The 22,268-nt window shown below is 38.2% G+C and overlaps 1 protein-coding gene across 36 annotated transcripts in view; it reads left to right on the forward strand.

Moving 5' to 3' along the window:
- The window catches only part of IFT88 (intraflagellar transport 88), a 124,836-nt gene that overhangs the window by 61,491 nt on the left and 41,077 nt on the right, over positions 1–22,268 (forward strand). For all 36 annotated transcript variants that reach the window (XR_008670986.2, XM_031001356.3, XM_031001354.3 and 33 more), the window contains 5 exons: positions 2,811–2,897; positions 10,137–10,323; positions 13,077–13,185; positions 15,233–15,383; positions 16,621–16,736. Coding sequence is in view for 35 of the 36 variants with exons in the window: in XM_031001356.3 (XP_030857216.1) it covers positions 2,811–2,897; positions 10,137–10,323; positions 13,077–13,185; positions 15,233–15,383; positions 16,621–16,736 (650 nt within the window). In the remaining variant the exon portion in view is untranslated. The remainder of the gene's footprint in view (positions 1–2,810; positions 2,898–10,136; positions 10,324–13,076; positions 13,186–15,232; positions 15,384–16,620; positions 16,737–22,268) is intronic.

Consider the following 22,268-nt stretch of genomic DNA (forward strand, 5'->3'; position numbering starts at 1 on the left):
AAGATGCTGAAATCACAGAGTATGGGTCTTTTTGATAATGATGGTGTTTGTAGCCACTTTTGTAATAGAAAAAATAGACTCTGCCAAAAAGCCCAAAGTGGATGAAATGAAGCCATTGGCCTGGAGGCTCAGCGGAATGCTGAAGCCAGGAGCTAGATGGCATCAGCTGGGAAAGGAGACCAGGACAGACATAGATCCCTTTTCCTCATTGTTTTCAGGGAAACAAACAAACAAGCTAACATTGTTTATTTTTATTTTTTGTTTTACCATTTAGAATGAAATTTAATTTTGACTGAACTTTTATCAGTTCCATTTATAAATAAACTTACAATATTTTACTTTTAAAAACAAATATTTTATGTAGATTTATGGACATGTAGAGAACAGTTATGAAAACAGCCTATTTCAAAACAAAAACTTGAGCGAAAAAATACCCAAGAGTGTTCCTTTTATTAGAATAATTATGTAGCCTTTTTAGAATAGATCATAGTTTAGAAACGTATAATATGAAGTGTTATTACTTTGTCAAGTGATACCCATTTAGGATGTTTTAAGTTGTAAATACCTTTGCCAAGTTTTTTAAGTAATGGTTTTGGATTGCACTGCTTTTTGGATTCATAATAACCATTTTGGGAGAAAATAGATTTGATGTTAAATATAGCCTTAAAGTATTGTTATTAATGAGTTACAATGTAGTATATATCAAAATTTAAAAATTTAACACATTTCCTTGACTATAATGTAAATGGCCGCTTCTAAAAGGAATGATACAAAGGACTATAACACTCCTTTAAAAAAAAAAATTGTTGTTATTGCTTGTTAGCATTCTTTTTTGTATTGTTTTATAGATGTTGTAAACATTAGAGAATAGCTTTCTTTTCCTGTCCACTTTGGAGAGTTTAATGGTTATATGAGTTACACCTATTCAAGTGCCTTATATTTTAAAGTAATACACCATTTATTATGACACAGTCTAAAAGTGAAGATTAAACTATCTCAATTCTTATTTAAAGTGAAATGCAGCTTATAAAACCTAGAGATTCAAAACAGTGGTGGCTTTTATATTAATAGCTGTGGAGGTTGTATAAAGCATCAATGAGGTAGTTTCTATAGGATAAGCAATATTAGCAGCAATTATTTTTGAGGTAAATTTAAGGAACTTGTGGCAATGTTATAAGATCTTCCCAAGAAAGTAAACGATAGAAATAGAATCTTGAAAGTGAGGATATGATGTTTGGGTTTTTCTTTTCCAGTGTTTACTTTGTAAACTACTGACCTAGAAACTTCCATCAGTTTTCTTTGAAGTCATCAAAAACCCTTTAAAAGAATAATTTGCTTGGCAACTTTATTGTGCAAATAATAATAAATAAAAGAATAACAGTTTACTCATATTCTAACCAAAGTATCTGAAATTGAGTATTTTAAACTCTTCTGTCCTTCAAAAAAATTGAGTCAGTTTGCCTACTGGTATTTCATTTGAGGTCAAACACTGCACAGCCCACATCTCAGAATCTGTCAGAGATTTGCAACAGCTGTAGCTGACAACCATTATAAAAGCTAACACAGTTACTTTTGCTTCTACACAACTGCTTTCTAGGAGCAGGAGACACCAAGAGTCAAGCATCTTCTAATCAGTAAATATATTTTAAAAGAAGGAAGGAAGGAAAACCCAGTGCCTTTCTCTACCCTTGTTTTTTTCTTTCTAATATTCTGTAGCAATTTCTAGGTTGAATACTCATTCACCTTTCATGTAAAGTGTCTGACCGTTCCACACATCTTACTTGGTTAGGATTATCTCAGACCTGCCAGGTAGTTTAACATACTTTCATTTCTCATGATTTAAAAATGTAATTATATTTGGATCTACTTTAGATCACTTTTTGTAACGCTCCCAGAATTATTTTCTGTTACTGGTTTTGAAAAATTCTGTGCCATTTTTCCTTCTTGGCCTTCTGAGACTCCAATTACATTTCTATTAGACCTTTTCATTATGCTCCCATAAGTCTCTTGTGTTCTTTTCTAGGAACATTTTTTAGCCATCTATTTTGCCATGTTTCATTTAGTCTGAACATTTTCTGGGACCTTGGCCTTGAAGTCCTGTTTGCTTTGCTAGCTCTACAGTGCCTTCAAAAAATATTTTTAGTATTTTCTATAATCTTTCTAGTTGTTCTCTGTCAAAGAATGGTCTTCTATAGGCTAGTCAGTCATGGCCAGAAGCAGAAACCTCAGAATTATTTTGTAAAGATCAAATTTGATCACATCTCTTAGGCAAAACCTTTCAAGGCCTCACTGCCCACCCCATTATGCAGAATAAACACTCAGCTGCATCACATGACTCCCAAGGATCATTATTATTATCATCATATTTTTATTTTTTTAGAGAGAGTCTCACGCCTATGCCCAGTCTAGTCTCAAACTCCTGACCTCAAGCAATTCTCCTGCCGTGGCCTCCCAAAGTGCTGAGACTATAGGCATGAGCCACCATGCCCAGCCTTCCAAGGCTCATTATTTACTACTGACCTTTCTTCCAGTCACCAGGTCTCTCTTCAGCTGTATCTAATCTGCTGTTAGAACATCTATGTTTTCTTAATTATATTTTTAATTCCAGAATTTCCATTTTATTCTTTTTTATAAATTCTAATTCTCAAATGAAATTATCTTCTTGTAATCTGTTTTCTTGAACATCTTAATCCACCCCTTTTGTGCCCTTCCCTGGTCTTACCCTTTAGGAACACTGATCCTTTCCCCGACCATAAGCTTGAGTACTATCATATTACAATGGTAGTAACCTTCAGATATTCCATTTCTAGGCTGTAGAGATCTTAAAAGTGTTGGAAAAAAAGGACAGTAGAGTGAAAAGTGCAGCTGCAACCAATCTCTCAGCCCTGTATTATATGGTAAGTTTTTTTTACTACTAAGAGTTAATCATATGCTATTTTTATATCGCTAAATTTCTGCCCAAGGATCATGCCTAGGGAGAGGTCCAAAGAATATTGGTGGAGGATGGTAAGTGGACTGAGGAGTATAGAGGATCTGATCCTGACAAGTGCCAGGCCAGGGGCTGAGTTGGCAGACATGAGTGAGAACACCATCTCTGAAGGAGAAGGGAGGAAGAAAAATTGTAGTGATAAGCATCGCATCATAGATTATGCAACATACAGCTGGAAGAGCTAGAGATGTATTTCAACTCCTTTGTGTTATTAGTAAAGAAAGTGACATCTTAGGTTAAAAGATTTATGTAAGGTTACAGAGTATCAACTCTAACAAGCATTTATTGAGCATCTCACTGGATGCCAGTCATGGGAATACCAGAAGTCTAAAAGCTCCCTAAAGGGGAGCGTTCTTGTCTTTGGAACAAAGGAGGTAGACTAGGAAGGAAGGTTTAAAGTAGAGAACAATAAACGAATGCAGATAATAAATGCTTCAGAAATTCAGAGGCGGCAAATAACATTTTAATTTAGGACTTTCAGGAAAGATTTCATAGAGAGTTGGATCTTTCAGGTCAGAATATAGAAAGGGGCATTTGTAGGGAGAAGGGGACTAAACAAAAGTACAGAGGCAAGAAACTGCTGGGAGGGAAGTGTGTATAAGAGTCATTTCTTTTCACCAGAAAATACAGAATTTCTGGTAGGCTTTTTCTGAATATTGAAAATTGATTATAGGTAGGTGTGGTGCCTCAAGCCTATAATCCCAGCACTTCGGGAGGCTGAGGTGTGTGAATCACTTGAGCCCAGGAGTTTGAGACCAGCCTGGGCAACACAGTGCCTGTCTCTACAAAAAGTTCAAAAAATTAGCTGGGCATGATGGTGCATGCCTGTAGTCCCAGCTACTCAGAAGGCTGAGGTGGGAGGATCACCTGAGCTGGGGAGGTCAAGGCTGTTGTGAGCCATGATCGTGCCATTGTACTCCTGTTTGGTGACAGATACCTTGTCTCAAAAAAAAAAAAAAAAAATTGTAGATTTTCATTTGCCACTTTGAGAACCCATACAATTTTAAGGGCTGGAAGTTAGAAACAACTGATCTGTGTGATTTTTCAGTATCCTTTTCAATTCTGTCATTCTATGATTCTTAGAGGAAATGATCCGAGATTTAATTCTGTCCTGCATGTAGAAGAAGCCTATAAGAGCTTTCCTTAGGAATAACTGTTGATGCTGAGGTTGCAGGGCCAAGGAAGGGCCCAGATGAAGGCATGGAACCCAGACCTCACCATCTACCAGGGTGGTAAACTATTATAAGGCTACCACAACTCTTTAACTCTGCCTTAGCCACTAACTCTCGAATTTCCAGCGTCTTGGGTTTTGCTTACATTTTGCTCAGAATAATGGCGTAGGAATGGTCTTTAACAGATTTCCAAGAACTGCCCTTATTGTAAGAATATTCCGTTGTCCAACCCCTTGTTTAAATTTACTGTCATGACCCAACTGAAGTATGAAGCCTTCCTGACTCTCCTTGGCAGATAGTCTCACCTTCCTTTGTGCTCCTAGAATATTTTGTTTGTACTTACAGCATTGTATTTTAATGGTTTATATGTGATTCTTCTTCATTAGACCATCAGCTTCAGCTTTGTATTGTGCACAGTGCCCTGTTGATGACAGGTGCTTATTAAACACTTTTTTACTAACAAATGAGAAAAAAAGTCATAGTATTTTGTTAAACCAAGTTTCTAGTCCCTCTTAGAGCTTCTGATCTGTGCACCATTGAGAAGCACTGCTGTGCTGAACTGCTGTTGCTAGTGGAAAGGTATCATATCCCTCATATATGTAAAGATGAAGAAAGAGATCCAAACCCCTGGTTGAAGAATGACTCCAGTGCTTCAATCTACTGGTAGGAGAGTGGTACCAGTTAGTTGCATGTCTAGAGGAGGGTGCTGATTGGGGGAAAAGATGTTGTGTTTCTTTTTAAATATATTTAAACATTTTTTGTAATGATGGAAACAAGTAGACAGAAGGTGTATTAGTCTGTTCTCACACTGCTATAAGGAAATAACCGAGACTGGGTAATTTATCAAGGAAAGAGGTTTAATTGACTCACATTTTTGTATGGCTAGGGAAACCTCAGGAAACTTACAATCGTAGCAGAAGGTGAAGGAGAAGCAAGCACCTTCTTCACAAGGAGGCAGGAAAAGAGAGAGGGTGGGCCTTTGTACCCCCCACCAGCCAGCCATTGGATGTGGCCTGCCTCCCAAAAAAGGGTCACCTCTAGGAAGGGGGACAAGGTGCCTCTGTCTTCCACCCAGTTTCCAGAGAGGGCTGCCTGCTGAGGCTGGTGGCCAGTAGCACCTCCAGCACCTCTGACGGGCAAGTCCACGGGGTGAAGCATGGTGTCTATCATGGCCATTAAATTTTGAATTTAGAAAATCACTAATGAATTTTTTGACCCAATTCGTCACCAAATCTTTATACCAAGTTTGATGACTGTGCAGGAGGAGACCAATAGAAAATTTAAAGAAGTAAAGAGAATTGTTAGATTTAATCAACCAAGCAGAGCTATTAGAGCATCTCATCAGCAATTTCTTATACTTGGTTCTGAAGAAAATGGTTGTAATCAAGAATGTTTTGAGGCCAAGTGATGAGTCTGCTATGTAGTTTTATATGATATGTAGTTGAAAATATATTGCTGGTATCCGGCATATAGTTGTATCTGTTTTCTCTTGCTATGTAATGAACTGCCCCAAACCGTAGTGGCTTGAAATCACCAGGTATATGCTTACATTCTACCCAGTGAGCTGGGTTCACCTGGATGCTTCTTTTACTGGGCTTGCGTGGCCTTACTCATGCAGCTGACATCCTCTGAGGCATGACTGAGACTGGATGTTCCAAATTCCTACCTCATGCCTGTCACTTAGCTGAACTGTTGTCCAGGGCAACTCAGTCTTCCCTCAGAGCATCCCCAGCAGGGGATCCCAGCCTTCTCAGGTGGGACTGGGTTCCATGAGAGCAAACCCCAGTACACAGGTGAGTATTAGGTTCTTGTGCGCATTGAGTTTGTTATTATTTTATTGAACAAAACAAACATGAGAGAGAATCATACCTGAATGAGTCGTACGTGAATCCTGGGAGGTGTGATCCACTGGAGTCATTATTGTAATAATCTGCCACTGCCTGCACTCAGACCCCAGTTATTCATATCCCTCCCAAGACTCTGAGTCTCATTCAACCACAGCATCAGGCTCGAAGGCCAGGATCTACATCAGGTCTGGATAGAAATGGGGCTTTCTAGCTGGGTATGGTGGCTCATGCCTGTAATCCCAGCACTTTGGGAGGCTGAGGCATGTGGATCACTTGAGGCCAGGAGTTCAAGCCTAGCCAACATGGTGAAACCTCGTCTCTACTAAACATGGTGAAACCCCGTCTGTACCAAAAATATAAAAAATTAGCCAGGCATGGTGGTGCATGCCTGTAGTCCCAGCTACTCGGGAGGCTGAGGCATGAGAATTGCTTGAACTTGGGAGGGCAGAGGTTGCAGTGAGCCAAGATCGTGCCACTGCATTCCAGCCTGGGCGACAGAACGAGACTCCATCTCAAACAAACAAACAAAAAAAAACAAGAAATGGAGCTTTCTCAGGAACAATTTCTTCTTGATCCAAAGATTTCTTTATTTTTTTTAATACTTTTTAAGTTTTAGGGTACATGTGCACAATGTGCAGGTTTGTTACATATGTATACATGTGCCATGTTGGTGTGCTGCACCTATTAACTCTTCATTTAACATTAGGTATATCTCCTAATGCTATCCCCCCTCCCCCCACCCCACAACAGGCCCCAGTGTGTGATGTTTGCCTTCCTGTGTCCATGTGTTCTCATTGTTCAATTCCCACCTATGAGTGAGAACATGCAGTGTTTGGTTTTTTGTCCTTTCGACAGTTTGCTGAGAATGATGGTTTCCAGCTTCATCCATGTCCCTACAAAGGACATGAACTCATCATTTTTTATGGCTGCATAGTATTCCATGGTGTATATGTGCCACATTTTCTTAATCCATTCTATCATTGTTGGACATTTGTTCCAAAGGATTATAAAACATGCTGCAAAAGACACGTGCACATGTATGTTTATTGCGGCACTATTCACAATAGCAAGGACTTGGATCCAAAAATTTCTGAATGAAAAGACTGGCAGCTGTCCCATCATACATGCAACATATCATGGAGATACAAAGACAGGATAACTGTAAGACACTCATCCCCAAGGGGAGGGATGGAGGCACATCACAGTCACTATCCTTAATGATTCTGAAACCTAGCAAAGCAGGTGTGGCCAGTGCTCCCTAGTCTGAGAAAAACGAATATTCCTTGATTAGGGCCCAGCTCTGCTCCCTTGGAGCGGCCCCCTAATTCTTTGTCCTCTGTGGCTCTTGGCTCTGCCTTCTGAGAGCATCTTCCTTTTGTGTAAGAAATAGCCTATGTTTCAGGAACAGAAAACCAAACACCGCATGTTCTCATTCATAAGTGAGAGTTGAACAATGAGAACACATGGACACAGGGAGGAGTGCATCATACACCGGGGCCTGTCGGGGAGTGGAAGGCAAGGGAAGGGAGAGCATTAGGACCAATACCTAATGCATACGGGACTTAAAACCTAGATGACAGGTTGATAGGTCCAGCAAACCACCATGGGACGTGTATACCTGTGTAACAAACCTGCACATTCTGCACATGTATCCCATGTTTGTTTTTAACCTAAAGTAAAAAATAAAAAAAAAAGGAAAGAAATAGCCTGTGTTTGCAGCTGATTAACTTTCTCAGCCTGTGTTCTGCCCTGAGACATTTGGGGCACAGAGGGCTTTTTTCATTTTGGACTATATCTGTCCCTTTAATCCAAACTAGCAACAGTCAGTACAACTCCCCTAAAAACTTGGAGGGTTTTCTCTAAATCTTGTTGGGCTTTCCCACATGTCTCAACAGCTGCATCCATAATTCTTTTCAGGACAGACCCCTTCCCACTAGGTGTGTAGGCTGCTATGGAACAGAGCCTTGAAGTGTCTTAGAAGCCCACTTCGCTACCTGGGAGAGAAGGTCTGCTAGGTATGACCTTAAATCTTTGTGAGATGTTTACAAAAGGTGTTACAGCCACACCTTTGAATTGTTCCCTAACCTGCCACCATTTGAGAATCTTGTGCCACCACAAGAAACTGGAGACATGAAATAATTTTATTTTCTACCTTAGCAAGTCCTGGTTCTTCTATATTTTCTCTAAATTCTACCTGCAAACTAAACAGTTCTCTCCTTAGCTCATTTTTCTCTTCCTATACCTGATCAATCATACCCAGTTAAAATAAGTTCATTGGCCCTTCAGCATCCTACCTAGAAATCCCCTTGGCCACATGTTGCATATTTATGAGGTGCACTTCCTATCCTCCATCCCACTCTATGGGTGCCACTTGTGTCAGTGCTTCATGGTGACAGTGTGGTTTGCGCTTTATCCAGCCTCTGATGATTCCTTCTGCCTTTGCAGGCTCACTCATGCTTCACCATCTCTCCAGTCCCCAACACAGCCCCTCACAGCTTTTCTCAGTTTTGCCTGCTGTGTAATCCAAAAGACAGTGTTACGTGTTTTAGTTTTTAAACAGCAGCACCTCACTTGTCGGTACCAATTTTTGTTTCAGAGTTCACACAAAAAACTTGCACATGAATGTTCATGGCAGTATTATTCATAGTAACCATAAAGGTACCTGGAAGCAACCCAAGTGTCCATCAACAATGAATGGATAAATGAAATGTGGTCTACCCATACAGCGGGACATTATTCAGCCTTTAAAAGGATTGCAGCACAGATGCATGCTAAAACATGGACGAACCTTAAAAATATTATGCTAAGTGAAAGAAGTCAGACACAAAAGACTGCATATTTTATGATTCTATTTATATTCAGTGTCCAGAATAGGCAAGGAGACAGAAAACAGATTAGTGGTTGCCAGGGGCTGGGGGAAGAGGAGGATGGGAAGTGACTATTGACGGGTACAGGGTTTCTTTTGAGGGTGGAAGTAGATATTGGCAATGGTTGCACAACTTTGTGAACCTACTAAATGCCACAGAATTCTACATTTTAAAGGTGTCAGGTTTATTATATATAAGTTATATCTAAACTTTTTAAAAAGTTTTAACGAGGGACGGTCACTGTGAGTGTTATGGGAAAAGGGGCATGGGAATTTAATGTTATACAGTTGTGAAGGAGCCATGGCGGTGAAGGTGCAGAAGGGGAGCTGGAGAGCTGAGGAGGAGTTACCATCAGTCAGTGGGTGGCCACACATATCTAGCTGCCACAGTAGAACCCAGAGGGCCTTCATGGGGAGTTCTGTGGGAAGCAGATGCCTCTGTGCAGCTGCCTCCTCTGGGGACCACAGCCAAACCCTATCTTGGAGCAGGGACAGCATAGTCAGGAAGAAGAGCTGCCCTTGGAGTGGAGTAAGTGAGGAGAAGCTGGTACCCATGGACACTTCTGTGTCAGTCCTGCATCTGATGACAAGAAAAAGGCTTTCTGAGACTAAAGGCCACTGCTTCAGGTCTGCATTCCAGATGTCACACAAGTTCCTCTTTTGGTCAAGTCTAGACAAGAGGCTAATAGTGAAGGAGCTTCTTGGAAATGTAGTTCCTGGCTTAACCAAGCTGACCTGGCACAGATGGTCACAATATTTAAGAACAGAGAGGTTCCTGTAGCTCATGTGAATGATGGCAAGGCCCTGACCGAGCATTTGGCATGGAGACGGAAAAAAACAATGGATTGCTAGAAGTGCAGAGACCTAGTAGGTGACGCAGCCAGTGTGCTAGGGGCAAGAAGGGTAGTGCTTTTGTGACAGCTATTTCAGGGCTTCAAGTGGGAGGGGGAGTGCTGCAGCAAATGATGACATGGAATTTGGGCGTTGAGTATGGAACCACCTACATATAAATAGTGTTGTTATTCTAACCATGAGACTGTGGAGAAGTCAATCACAAGAAACTTGGGTGGTTCAGCTTGATAAGTAAAACTCTTATGTAGAATTTTGTAGATCTTGTAGACTATCAAGACCAAGATATGTAAAATATTTTTGTTCATTATATTTATAATCTCAGAAAGTCTATTTATTATGTCTGTAATCTCAGAACAGTCAGAAAAGGTATTTCATGAAATTCAAATAATTTGTATATGTATTTTACTTAGGGAAAGGACTTTGCACAAGCCAGCAGCTATGCAGATATAGCTGTGAACTCTGATAGATATAATCCAGCAGCTCTTACTAATAAAGGGAATACAGTTTTTGCAAATGGTGATTATGAGAAGGCCGCTGAATTCTATAAAGAGGCTCTAAGAAATGATTCTTCTTGTACTGAAGCACTTTATAATATTGGTAAGTGAAACAAGGGGAAATTGCTTTTTAAATTATTTATTTGCTTTGTATTTGTTTTTGTTTTGTTTTGCTTAAAGAGCTCTAACACATTAGGAGGAGGAGTTGACTTCCTTCTAACGGAAAATTGAAGACTACTGCCTCTCAGATTATAGATTATTTTAAATGGAATTAATGATTCAGAAGCTATGCACATGCAAAATTTGGATCAGGCTTGCCATACTGCCCTCCAAAAAGGCTTTTCCATCACAGTGTATAATACTAATTTCCCAAATTTCTGCTAATACTGGATATTATCATTCTTTTTAACTTTTGCCAAGTTGATAGATGGGAAAAAAATCCCATTTGCTTTCTTTTTAATTATGAACAATTTCAAACATGCACAAAAGTACACACAAGAAATAAGTACCCATGTACCTATCACCGCAGTTTGACACATTTTCACATTTTGCCATCTTTACTTCAGATTTTGTTTTTAATAAGCCAAATACTACAAGCCATGAAGTCTCACCACCATCACATTCTCTTCCCTGCCTTTCAGCGGTTGCCTGAAATGGGCATCATCACCCCTGGGCATGAATTTTCAGTGTTGCAAACACATGTCCATGCAGTACTGGGTCTTGTCTCTTGGATTATTAATAACTTTTCTTCTGAAGTTTTCTTCTCCCTGCCTAGGTATTTTTTGCTTTCTTTGGTTTGCTTATTTTATTCTCTTTTCCATGTTATGGACTTTACTTAGATGTCTAATGATTTTGGGCTGTCTCCTGGTATTCAGGAGTTTGTGGCTAAAAACTGAGTGGAGTCTCTAAGTCCATGAGAGAGATTGATGGGTTGGCACTCTGCTGTAGGGCATCTGTCTGGTCTGGTCTGTTTAGTTGGAGACCTGTCCATAAGTCAATTGGATCTTTCCTCCCAGAAAAGACTCTTTAATCTCCTGCCTGAAGGAGGAGGGAAGGCCTACTGCCAACCTTGAAGAATAGGGGAGGCAAGAAGGAATTAGCCATTTTAGGTGGAGTCTGGGAGAGCCTCATTGAGAATGTATGTTTCAAGTCATAGAAGGAAGGGAGGCTATGACCACTTGGGTATCTGGGAAGAGAGCACTGAAGAGAGGCACAAAGGTCTTCATGCAGGAGCTTGCTTCCTAGATATATCCTTATTTATTTGTTTTGTAACTATTAAATATTTCTCCTTTCCCAATTGCTTCTATTTTAACTTTGTTTCTAATTTCTTTTATCAGAGAATTGTTTTATTATTGATATAGTAAAATTTGTCTTTTTTTTTTTTTTTTTGAGACTGAGTCTTGCTCTGTTGTCTAGGCTGGTGTGCAGTGGCGTGATCTCAGCTCACTGCACCCTCCACCTTCCAGGTTCAAGTGATTCTCCTGCCGTAGCCTTCCAAGTAGCTGGAACCACAGGTGTGCTCCACTACACCCGTCTAATTTTTTGCATTTTTAGTAGAGATGGGGTTTCACCATGTTGACCAGGCTGGTCTGGAACTCCTGACCTCAAGTGATCCACCTGCCTCAGCCTCCCAAAGTGATGGGATTACAGGCATGAGCCACCACGCCTGGCCAAATTTGTCTTTTTAAAAAATTGTGGTTATTGCTTTATTCATTTGTTTATTGCTTTATGAAGCCCTTCTTACCTCAAGATTATAAATCATTTTTCTGTATTTTCTTTTCATACTCTTCTTATAGCTTTGTTTTTTCTGTTGAGTTTCAAAATTTTTAGTTCTTTTTTTATGAAATAAGAATCTACATTTAAAAAAATTAATGGCCGGGTGTGGTGGCTCACGCCTGTAATCCCAGCACTTTGGTAGGGCCAAGGCAAGCGGATCATGAGGTCAGGAGATCGAGCCCCATCCTGGCTAACACAGTGAAACCCCGTCTCTACTAAAAATATAAAAAACTAGCCGGGCGTGGTGGCAGGCGCCTGTAGTCCCAGCTACTCAGGAGGCTGAGGCAGGAGAATGGCATGAACCCAGGAGGTGGAGCTTGCAGTGAGCCGAGATTGTGCCACTGCACTCCAGCCTGGGCGACAGAGCAAGACTCCGTCTCAAAATAAATAAATAGATAAATACAAATTAATGTATAGTCAGTTGTTCTGGCACCACTTATTACTAGCACTTTCCTCCCCACTGATTTTAAATGTCTTTAACTAAACTCTATAGTTGGGTGCATTTCTGAACTGTTTATTCTGTTCTGTTGGTCTGTTTGTCTATTCCTGCCCCCTACCACACTTAAAATCACTGAAGCTTTGTAGCATCTTTTGGTGTCTGCCAGTGGAGAATCCCCACCCTAACATTATTCTTTAAAAAAAATCCTCAGTTGGCCGGGTGTGGTGGCTCATACCTGTAATCCCAGTACTTTGGGAGGCTGAGGCAGGTGGATCTCTTGAGGCCAGGAGTTCCAGACCAGCCTGAGCAACATGGCGAAATCCCATCTCTACTAAAAATACAAAAAATTAGCTGGGCGTGGTAGCACGTGCATATAATCCTAGCTACTTGAGAGTCTGAGGTGGTAGAATCACCTTAGCCTGGGAGGTCGAGGCTGCTGTGAGCCATGTTTGTGCCACTACACTCCAGTGTGGGCAGCAGGAGTGAGACCCTGTATCAAAAAACAAAAACCTGAGTTCATCTTCATTTTCTCTTCTGGATAAATATTTTCATATATTTTGAGATTTATTCTGTTATGTTAAATAAATTAATACCAATAATGATACTTATAGATTTTCTTTTTTTTTTCTTCTTTTTTTAAGGCCTTACCTATGAGAAACTAAATCGGCTAGATGAGGCTTTGGACTGTTTCCTGAAACTTCACTCAATCCTACGAAACAGTGCCGAAGTTCTTTACCAGATAGCAAATATGTATCTTATTTGAAAAACTTAGGGACAGTTATTAATTCTCTCAGTTGGTGAAGATCAATTATTAAATAAGTTTAACTAATGAAGTAATTGATGAGGATAATATTTGAAGTAAGTGATGAGGATAATCTGGCAGATTATTGTGTGATAAATATCATTTGAGTAATCCTATTTTAAGATGTAATTTGCATCGAAAGAGGAATTAATGGTTAAAACTATTATTTATTAAATTTTGAAAATAACTGAAGTAGTTAGGACATTTTCGGTACATATAAGCCATTCATTGAAAGTCAATTTGGTGCTTTAGAACATTGTATTAATTCTGAAGCTTGTAGGGTATCATTGAAGCACTAACTTACTAAATAAAATACTGTTTATTACTGATTACTATTGATTGAATTTGGATAATTTTTCTTACTTTTTTAGCTGGCCTGTAGATATAATGAGGTCTCCAAAGACTGTTACCCTCTAAAATTATGTAATTCTTCATATGAACTCATTCATTCTGTTCATTTAATAGTCATTTATTGAATGTATACTATGTGTATCAGTATTATGTTTCAAACTCAGGGGAATGTAGAACTACAAAATGTTGCCCTCATATCAGTTTCTTCCACAACACTTAGCTTTCTTAATAAGCTCTGCTCTTGGTTAGAAAAGCAGAAATGTGTTAATGTTTTTAATGCTTTTCATGCTATTTGAAAAGCACTTTAATTTCTCTCCTTATTTTGGTAAGCTTTGGCCACAACATTGGGAAGAGTTAAACATCTTAGGTAGATTTTCAACTTACTGTTATCTTGGTTTAAATTTTATACGAATATGTTTAGAAAATTTTATATGTTGTGAGGTGTACCATTAATAATTTTAAGTACTATCTGCTGTACTTTTGATAAAGAATTTTATTTAAAAATTTTAGTTTTAGGCCAGGCACAGTGGCTCACACCTGTAATCCCAGCACTTTGGGAGGCCAAGGCAGGCGGATCATTTGAAGTCAGGAGTTCGAGACCAGCCTGGCCATCATGGTGAAACCCCGTCTCTACTAAAAATACAAAAATTAGCCGGGTGTTATGGCAGGCACGTGGAATCCCAGTTACTCCTGAGGCTGAGGCAGGAGAATCACTTGAACCTGGGAGGCAGAGTTTGCAGTGAGCCAAGATAGTGCCACTGTACTCCAGCCTAGGTGCAGAGCTAGACTATCTCGAAAAAAAATTAGTTTTAGAGCAGATAGCATCATAGTTACTCCTGTTAGTCTTTTTGTTCTGTTTTGTTCATTTAATTTCTCTGAAACTGCCAGTGTCATTATCTTTTACTACCCAGTTCATGATCAGCTTGGATCCAGTCAAGCAATTAATGTATTTGAGACTGTTTGAGTACATTTTCTTATTTTTTTTTCTTGTGGTATCACACTTGTCATCATTAAAAACAGTAGATCTTCTGGTGTCACTCTTGTCACCATTGAAAACAATGCTTCTTTTTCAATAAACTTTGAATTGGAATATTTTCATTTCACTGAGATATCTAATATGTATAAAATAAATAGTAATTAATCAAAAAGTATTGATATGAATAAATTATTTGTATATACACAGAAGACTTAGTAGGTACTAAAAGGAAGCTACAAAAAAAAAAAAAACCACTGTCCTTGGGTTTATAATCTAATTAGGGAAAACTCACAGGAAAAACACATGAAAATAATTCCCTTAATATGCTGATCATGTTAAGAAAAAGAATAACTGGATGCAACATTCAGGACATTTTTATTAAGGACAGTTTTTGGACAATACTTTGAATAATTCTACCAGAAATTTGGGAGTTGATCTTAGTGGATAGTAATGGAGGAAAAGGGAAAGCAGGCTATACATAGGGAGCAAAGAGTGTTACCTCCACAGTATTGCTGCATTCCATCTCCACCCCTGAGATATCCAGAGGAAACAGTATACAATAGCACATTACTGTAGGCTAAGAAATATTGTTACTGTAATGTTTTTTAAGTTTGCTTATTGATTAATGAATTTAGAAAACATGTTTTCCTTAACTGACATTGCATAAGATATGAATTAATGGAAAATCCCAGTCAAGCTATTGAATGGCTAATGCAGGTGGTCAGTGTTATTCCAACCGATCCTCAAGTTTTATCTAAGCTAGGAGAATTATATGATCGTGAAGGAGATAAATCTCAAGCATTTCAATATTACTATGAGGTAGGTGTGTTATCTTAATTTCCTTCTGTGTTTTAGCATTTTATGAATTGTTATAAAGAAGGCAGCAAGGCTTTAAAATTTTAGAAGATCTTACCAGTTTTAAAATGATTTATTTAAAATAAAGTATTCTTGGAAAATGAAGTTAGTTTTTGTTTTGTTTTGTTTTGAGATAGAGTCTTGCTCTGTCGCCCAGGCTGCTGCACAGTGGTGCAGTCTCGGCTCACTGCAGCCTCCTCCTCCTGGGTTTAAGCAGTTCTCTTGCCTCAGCCTCCCGAGTAGCTGGGATTACAGGCACCTGCCACCACGTGCAGCTAATTTTTGTATTTTTAGTAGACGGGCGTTTTGCCATCTTGGCCAGGCCAGTCTCGAACTCCTGACCTCAGGTGATCTGCCTGCCTCAGCCTCCCAAAGTGCTGGGATTACCACCACGCCAGGCCTGAAGTTAGTTTTTTACTTGTTTTAATGAAAAAATGAAATAGGGCTGGGCATGGTGGCTCACATCTATAATCCCAGCACTTTGGGAGACCAGAGTGAGAGGATTGCTTAAGACCAAGAGATCAAGAACAGCCTAGGCAACATAACAAGACCCCATCTCTACAAATAATAATAAAAGGACAGGCCTGGTGGCCCATACCTTTAATCCCAGCACTTTGGGAGGCCAAGGAAGGCAGATTACTTGAGGCCAGGAGTATGTGACCAGCCTGGCCAACATGTGGAAGCCCCCTTTCTACTAAAAACACAAAAATTAGCCAAGTGTGGTTGTGGCATGCCTAAAATCCTAGCTACTCAGGAGACTAAGGCACAAGAATTGCCTGAACCTGGGAGGCAGAGGTTGTAGTGAGCCAAGATCGCATTTACTACACTCCAGGCTGGGTGACAGAGCGAGACTGTCTTAAAATAATAATAATTAATAATATTAATAATAAAAAGAAGTACCAGTTCATTTTTCTCTTGAGGCACGATTTGCATCTCTTTTTTATTCTTTTAAATATTTAAATTGGACTCAGCTCATATATTGTTATATCAAAAGTATAGATAATTGAAAAGTGTGTCAAGCAAAGCTTAGGTTTTCTAAATATTATATAGTTTCAGAATTTACAAAGTACTTAGGACAGTTCATACTCCTTTATTAAGAAATTTCATATTGGATAAATTTATTCAATAGGTAAAGTATTCAAGAAGTAAATTATATGTTGCCATTGAAGTTGTATTGTTACATTCCATATTTGTTTTACAGTCATATAGGTATTTTCCTTGTAATATTGAAGTCATTGAGTGGCTTGGAGCCTATTACATTGACACCCAATTTTGGGAAAAAGCTATTCAGTACTTTGAAAGAGCTTCTCTTATACAGTAAGTAATCATTAGGATTTTATGTTTAGTTAATGTCATGTCTTGAGTTTTTTTAATCCCTAGAATTAGTATCTGATAGACCTAGTAAATTCAAGAACAGATGTTGATGGACATTCATAAATTATTTTTGTTTCTTTGTTGTTTGTTTGAGACAGAGTTTCGCTCTTGTTGCCCAGGTTGAAGTGCAATGGCGTGATCTCGGCTCACTGCAACCTCCGCCTCCCAGGTTCAAGCGATTCTCCTGCCTCAGCCTCCCGAGTAGCTGGGATTAGAGGCACGCACCACCACGCCTGGCTAATTTTTTGTATTTTAGTAAGGACAGGGTTTCACCATGTTGGCCAGGCTGGTCTCGAACTCCTGACCTCAGGTGATCCACCTGCCTCAGCCTCCCAAAGTGCTGGGATTACAGGCATGAGCCACCGTGCCCAGCCAAGTTATTTTTATTTTCTTATATTTTATTCCATTTTACTTGGTCTTTATTGTGATAAATATATTTCCCTTTGCATAGAATTTTTTAAATATCCTCTTTAAGATACTTTTCTTTATGTATTTTTCTTACTCACACCTCAGCAAACAATTATTGTTCCTTTATCAATCAGAAAATGACTATCTCAGTCCTAGGACAAAGTTTCATCTTTAAAAGAGTCTTAATACAAGACAGTTTTGTTGGTTTCAATTTATGATTAATATATATGAAAAATTAAAATGTTTTCAGTGTCTTTACGTTCGTATCAGAATGTGTTATACATATCTGATTCAAAACAATTCAAAAATAATTGGAATACATCATCTTCTGCTTTGTATTTGGCCATATTGAATTTTAAGAACAAATGCCCCTTAGAATAATTTGAATGATAAAGAAATGCTTAATAAGTGAAATGATTTCTGTTTGGAATTTCTATTAGGCAATTCATTTTTGTGATATTTATTTCACATAAATTTCTTTTGAGAATTATAAAATTAATTACCAAGGATGAGGAGATAGTTTTAGTTTAATTATATCTTTAAGATTAAAGCTATTTCAGTAACACACTGTAAGCTTTTTAATTACACTTAATACTACTCTAACATTAGCCATTAGCTCATGCAAGACTCCTCCTTCTTTGAGGCTCAGTCCGCCACTCTTCCATTTTTAACTCCTATTTGTAAATGTCAGATGTTGATTAACAGTCAGTCCCTTACCTTACCTAGTCTAGCTTATATTCTTCCTTTTCTTTCCATCACTATTCTAGTCCCACAAGTTTTGACCTCCCTAACTCCATTGATCTTTACCCTCTCTATAGTTCAGTCACCTGACTCATCTGATTGTGATTATCACTAACACATTTACACCAATAAAATCTTTTTTTTTTTTTTTTTTTGAGACGGAGGACAGAGTCTTGCTTTGTCGCCCAGGCTGGAGTGCAGTGGCGTGATCCCGGCTCACTGCAACCTCTGCTTCCCAGGTTTAAGCAATTCTCCTGCCTCAGCCTCCAGAGTAGCTGGGATTACAGGCACATGCCACTGCACCCGGCTAATTTTTGTTTTTGTTTTTGTTTTAGTAGAAACGGAGTTTCACCATGTTGGTGAGGCTGGTCTTGAACTCCTGACCTCAAGTGATCCATTCACCTCAGCCTCCCAAAGTGCTGGGATTACAGGCGTGAGACACCACGCCCAGCCTGCACCAATAAAATCTTGAGTTACAGTGTCCAGCTGTCTGAACATAATCTCTTACCTTTCCAACTTCCATATTCCCTATTTTCCAGTACATTTTTCTTTGATAATATTGAGACCTCCCCTCTTGACATTCCCCTTATCTTGCAGTCTCAGCCTCCTTCTGACTTTAATTCTGAGCTTATCCATACTAGATTGCTTAATTGGTCACATCTTTTCCCTTTCTTGCTAACATTCCTGTTTTTTTTTTCTCTCTCTCTTGCTTTACTACCCCATTTATTCCAAGAGATTTCAGTTCTTAGGTTATTCCAGCCGTTGATTCCATTCCTTTACACAGGCTGTGAAGCACTGTCAAAGGTAAATTATGTAACCAGGTGAATTGATGCTACACAAATCTGTGTGATATGAGCACTGCTCATCAGTCTTAAGTATTTCTCTCCCTCCTGTTTCTCTGATCTCTTCAATTCCCCTGTGTATTTTATGCCTCGGTTTCCCAGAATATAGAAGTCTTTTTAAGAAACCTTCGTAACATTTCTCTCTCTCTACTTTTCTATAAACTTACTTCCACTTGCACCTGCTGTTATCTCCTTCTCAGTGACAGAAACTTATTCAATATACATTCATTATATTACATCTCTTTTGAGCATGTTTTCTATACCATATATCTTAATTTTTCACATTTTCTGTTTTTTACATGCTAAGCTTTGATTTGTTCTGTAAGTTCTACCTCTACAATAAAAATGTAGGCTTTTTGAGAAGTGAGAGTATTAGTTCTTATGTCACATAGTTCTTTACGTATTCTTTAAATATTCTTTAAATGTCAACTTGGCATATAGTTGAATTAAATTAAATTTCTTTACCATAGAAACTCCTTGCCTTGCTGTATCTCTTAGATTTTTATGGTTCTTAATAATATGATGTTTTGGCAATTGGTTTAAGCATAAACTGTTGTTTTTTATTTTCTTTACATTCATAAATCATGTCTTAAAATATCAAGAAATCCTAGTTCTGACTGGTCCACTTAATGTAATTCCATTCTTCAGCAGCATTAGGTAATGTTCTTTAATATTGATTGTGATGATGGTTATTATAAGACACCATCAAGTGGACCAATATATGCATTATGGGAATTCCAAAAGGGGAAGAGAGAGGAAAAGGGAGGAGAGAGACTATTTGAAGAAATTATTGCCATACTTCCCAAATTTGAGGAAAGACATGAATCCAGAAGTCCGCACAGGCCAGTGAATTCTATGTAGGAAAAACACTAAAAGATCCACAATGAGACACATTATGATCAAACTGTCCAAAAACAAAGAGAGAATCTCGACAGCGACAAGAGAAAAGTGGCTTATCACATACAGGGACCCTCAATAAGATTATTAGTAGATTTCTCACCAGAAACCTTGGAGGCCAGAAAGCAATGGAATGATGTAAAGTCCTGAAATTTAAAAGCAAACAAACAAACAAACAAACAAAACACAAACTGTCAACCAAGGATTCTGTATCCTGGCCAAGTGTGATGGCTTATACCTGTAATCCCAGCACTTTGGAGGCCCAGGCAGGCGGATCACCTGAGGTCAGGAGTTCAAGACCAGCCTGTCCATCATGGCAAAGCTCTGTCTCTACTGAAAATACAAAAATTAGCTGGGTGTGGTGGCAGGTGCCTATAGTCCCAGCTACTCAGGAGGCTGAGTCATGAGAATCGCTTGAACCCGGGAGGCGGAGGTTGCAGTGAGCAGAGATTGCACCACTGCACTCCAGCCTGGGTGACAGAGCGAGACTCCGTCCCAATAAGTAAATAAATAAATAAAATAAGTTTTTATTGTTCAAGTGAGATTGTTATAAGTTTCAGATGTTAATTATAATACCCAAGGTAATCATTAGGAAAATAACTAAAAAATCAAATAGTACACTATAAAAAAGTATTAGGAAAATAACTAAGAATCGAAATAGTACACTAAAAAAAATCAACAAAATACCAAAAAAGAGGAGTAATGGAAGAATTGAGGAAGAAAAAACACATAACACATGCAGAAAACAAATAGCAGAAGCAAATCCTTCTGTGTCAATAATCACATTAAATATAAATGTATTAAACTTTCCCATTAAAAGAAAAACTTAGCAGATTGAATAAGAAAATCAGGGTCTATTTATATACTGTCTACAAGAGATGCACTTTAGATACAAGGACACAGAAGAGGTTGAAAGCAAAAGGATTGAAAAAGATATTCCAAACAAATATTAATGGTAACCAGAAGAGAGTTGGGAGGCTTTATTATTGTCAGACAAAACAGGCTTTAAGTCACAAAAGGTTACAAGAGCCAAAGAATGATGCTATATATTGGTAAAAGGTTCATTACTGCAAGAATGTACAACACTTAAAAACCCAACAGAGGAGCCCCAAAATATATGAAGCAAAAATTGATATAATTAAAGGGTGAAATAGACCTCAATATTAGTTTGAGACTTAATACTTTTAAAAATGTGTGTTACCGTCTGTGAACCTCACACGGAAGATAAATAAGAAAATAAAGACTTAAGGAATGTATAAACCAGACCTAACAGTCATACACAAGACACTGAACCCAACAACAGAAGATTGTACATTCTTAAGTGTACATGGAACGTTCTCCAGGATAAACCATAGGTTAGGCCACAACTTAATAAATTGAAAAGATTGAACTCATACAAATTATCTTTTTCTGTCATAATGTAATGAAACTAGAAATTAATAACAGAAGGAAAACTGGAAAATTCACAAGTATGTGGAATTAAAGAACACACTCTTAACTAGTGGATCAAATATGAAATCACCAGGGAAGTTAGAAAGTAACTGAAACAAGTGAAAATGAAACACAATGTACTAAAACTTACAAGATGCTGCAAAAGCGTCCCTAAGAGGGAAATTTGTATCTGTAAGTACATTAAAGAAGAAGAAAGATCCCAAGTTAGTAACCTAACTAAACACCTTAAGGAATTAGGAAAGGAAGAGCACTTTAAACCCAAAGATAGCAGCAGGAAGGAAATAATAAAGGTTAGAGCAGAGATAAATAAAATAGAGAATAGAAAAGCTGTAGAGAAAATCAACAAAACCAAAAATTGATTCTTTGAAAAGTTCAACAAAATTGACAAATCTCTAGCTAGAAGGACTAACAAAAAAAAGAGGACTTAAATACTAAGATTAGAAATGCAAGTAGAGGCCTCACTACCAATTTTACATAAATAAAAAGTTATAAGAAAACAACCTTGCCTCAACAAATTAGATAACCTAGATAAAATGGTCAAATTTGTAGAAACACAATCAACCAAACCCAACTCAAGAAGAAATAAAAATCTGCATAGACCTATAACCAGTAAGGAAATTAAATCAGTAATAAAAAATATTCCAAGAAAGAAAAGCCATGGGCAAATGGATTCACTGGTGAATTCTGCCAGACATTTCAAGAAAAACTCACATCATTTTTTTTCAAACTCTCCTAAATATTGAAGAGAAGGTAAACACTTCCTAACTCAATGAGGCCAGCATTATCCTTATCCTAAAGGCAAACAAAGACACTACAAGAAAACTACAGACCAATATCTTTTGTGAATGTAAATGCAAAAATACTCAACAAAATACTAGCAAACCAAATTTAGCCACATTAAAAGAAGTACATCATTTGCAAGTGGAATTTACTCCTAGAATGCAAAGATAGTTCAACATATGAAGATCAGTCAATTTAATACTTCATATTAATAGAATGAAGAAAAAACCCACGTGATCAGCTCAATTAATGCGGAAAAGGCGTATGACAAAATTCAACACCGCTTTGTGATAAAAATACTCCAATCAGGAATAGAAAGATCTTCCTTAACGTGTTAAAGTATTGTATGGAAACT

The sequence above is a fragment of the Gorilla gorilla genome, chromosome 14 (genome assembly GCF_029281585.2).
Source record: "Gorilla gorilla gorilla isolate KB3781 chromosome 14, NHGRI_mGorGor1-v2.1_pri, whole genome shotgun sequence".
In the NCBI taxonomy this organism is placed as follows: Eukaryota; Metazoa; Chordata; class Mammalia; order Primates; family Hominidae; genus Gorilla; species Gorilla gorilla.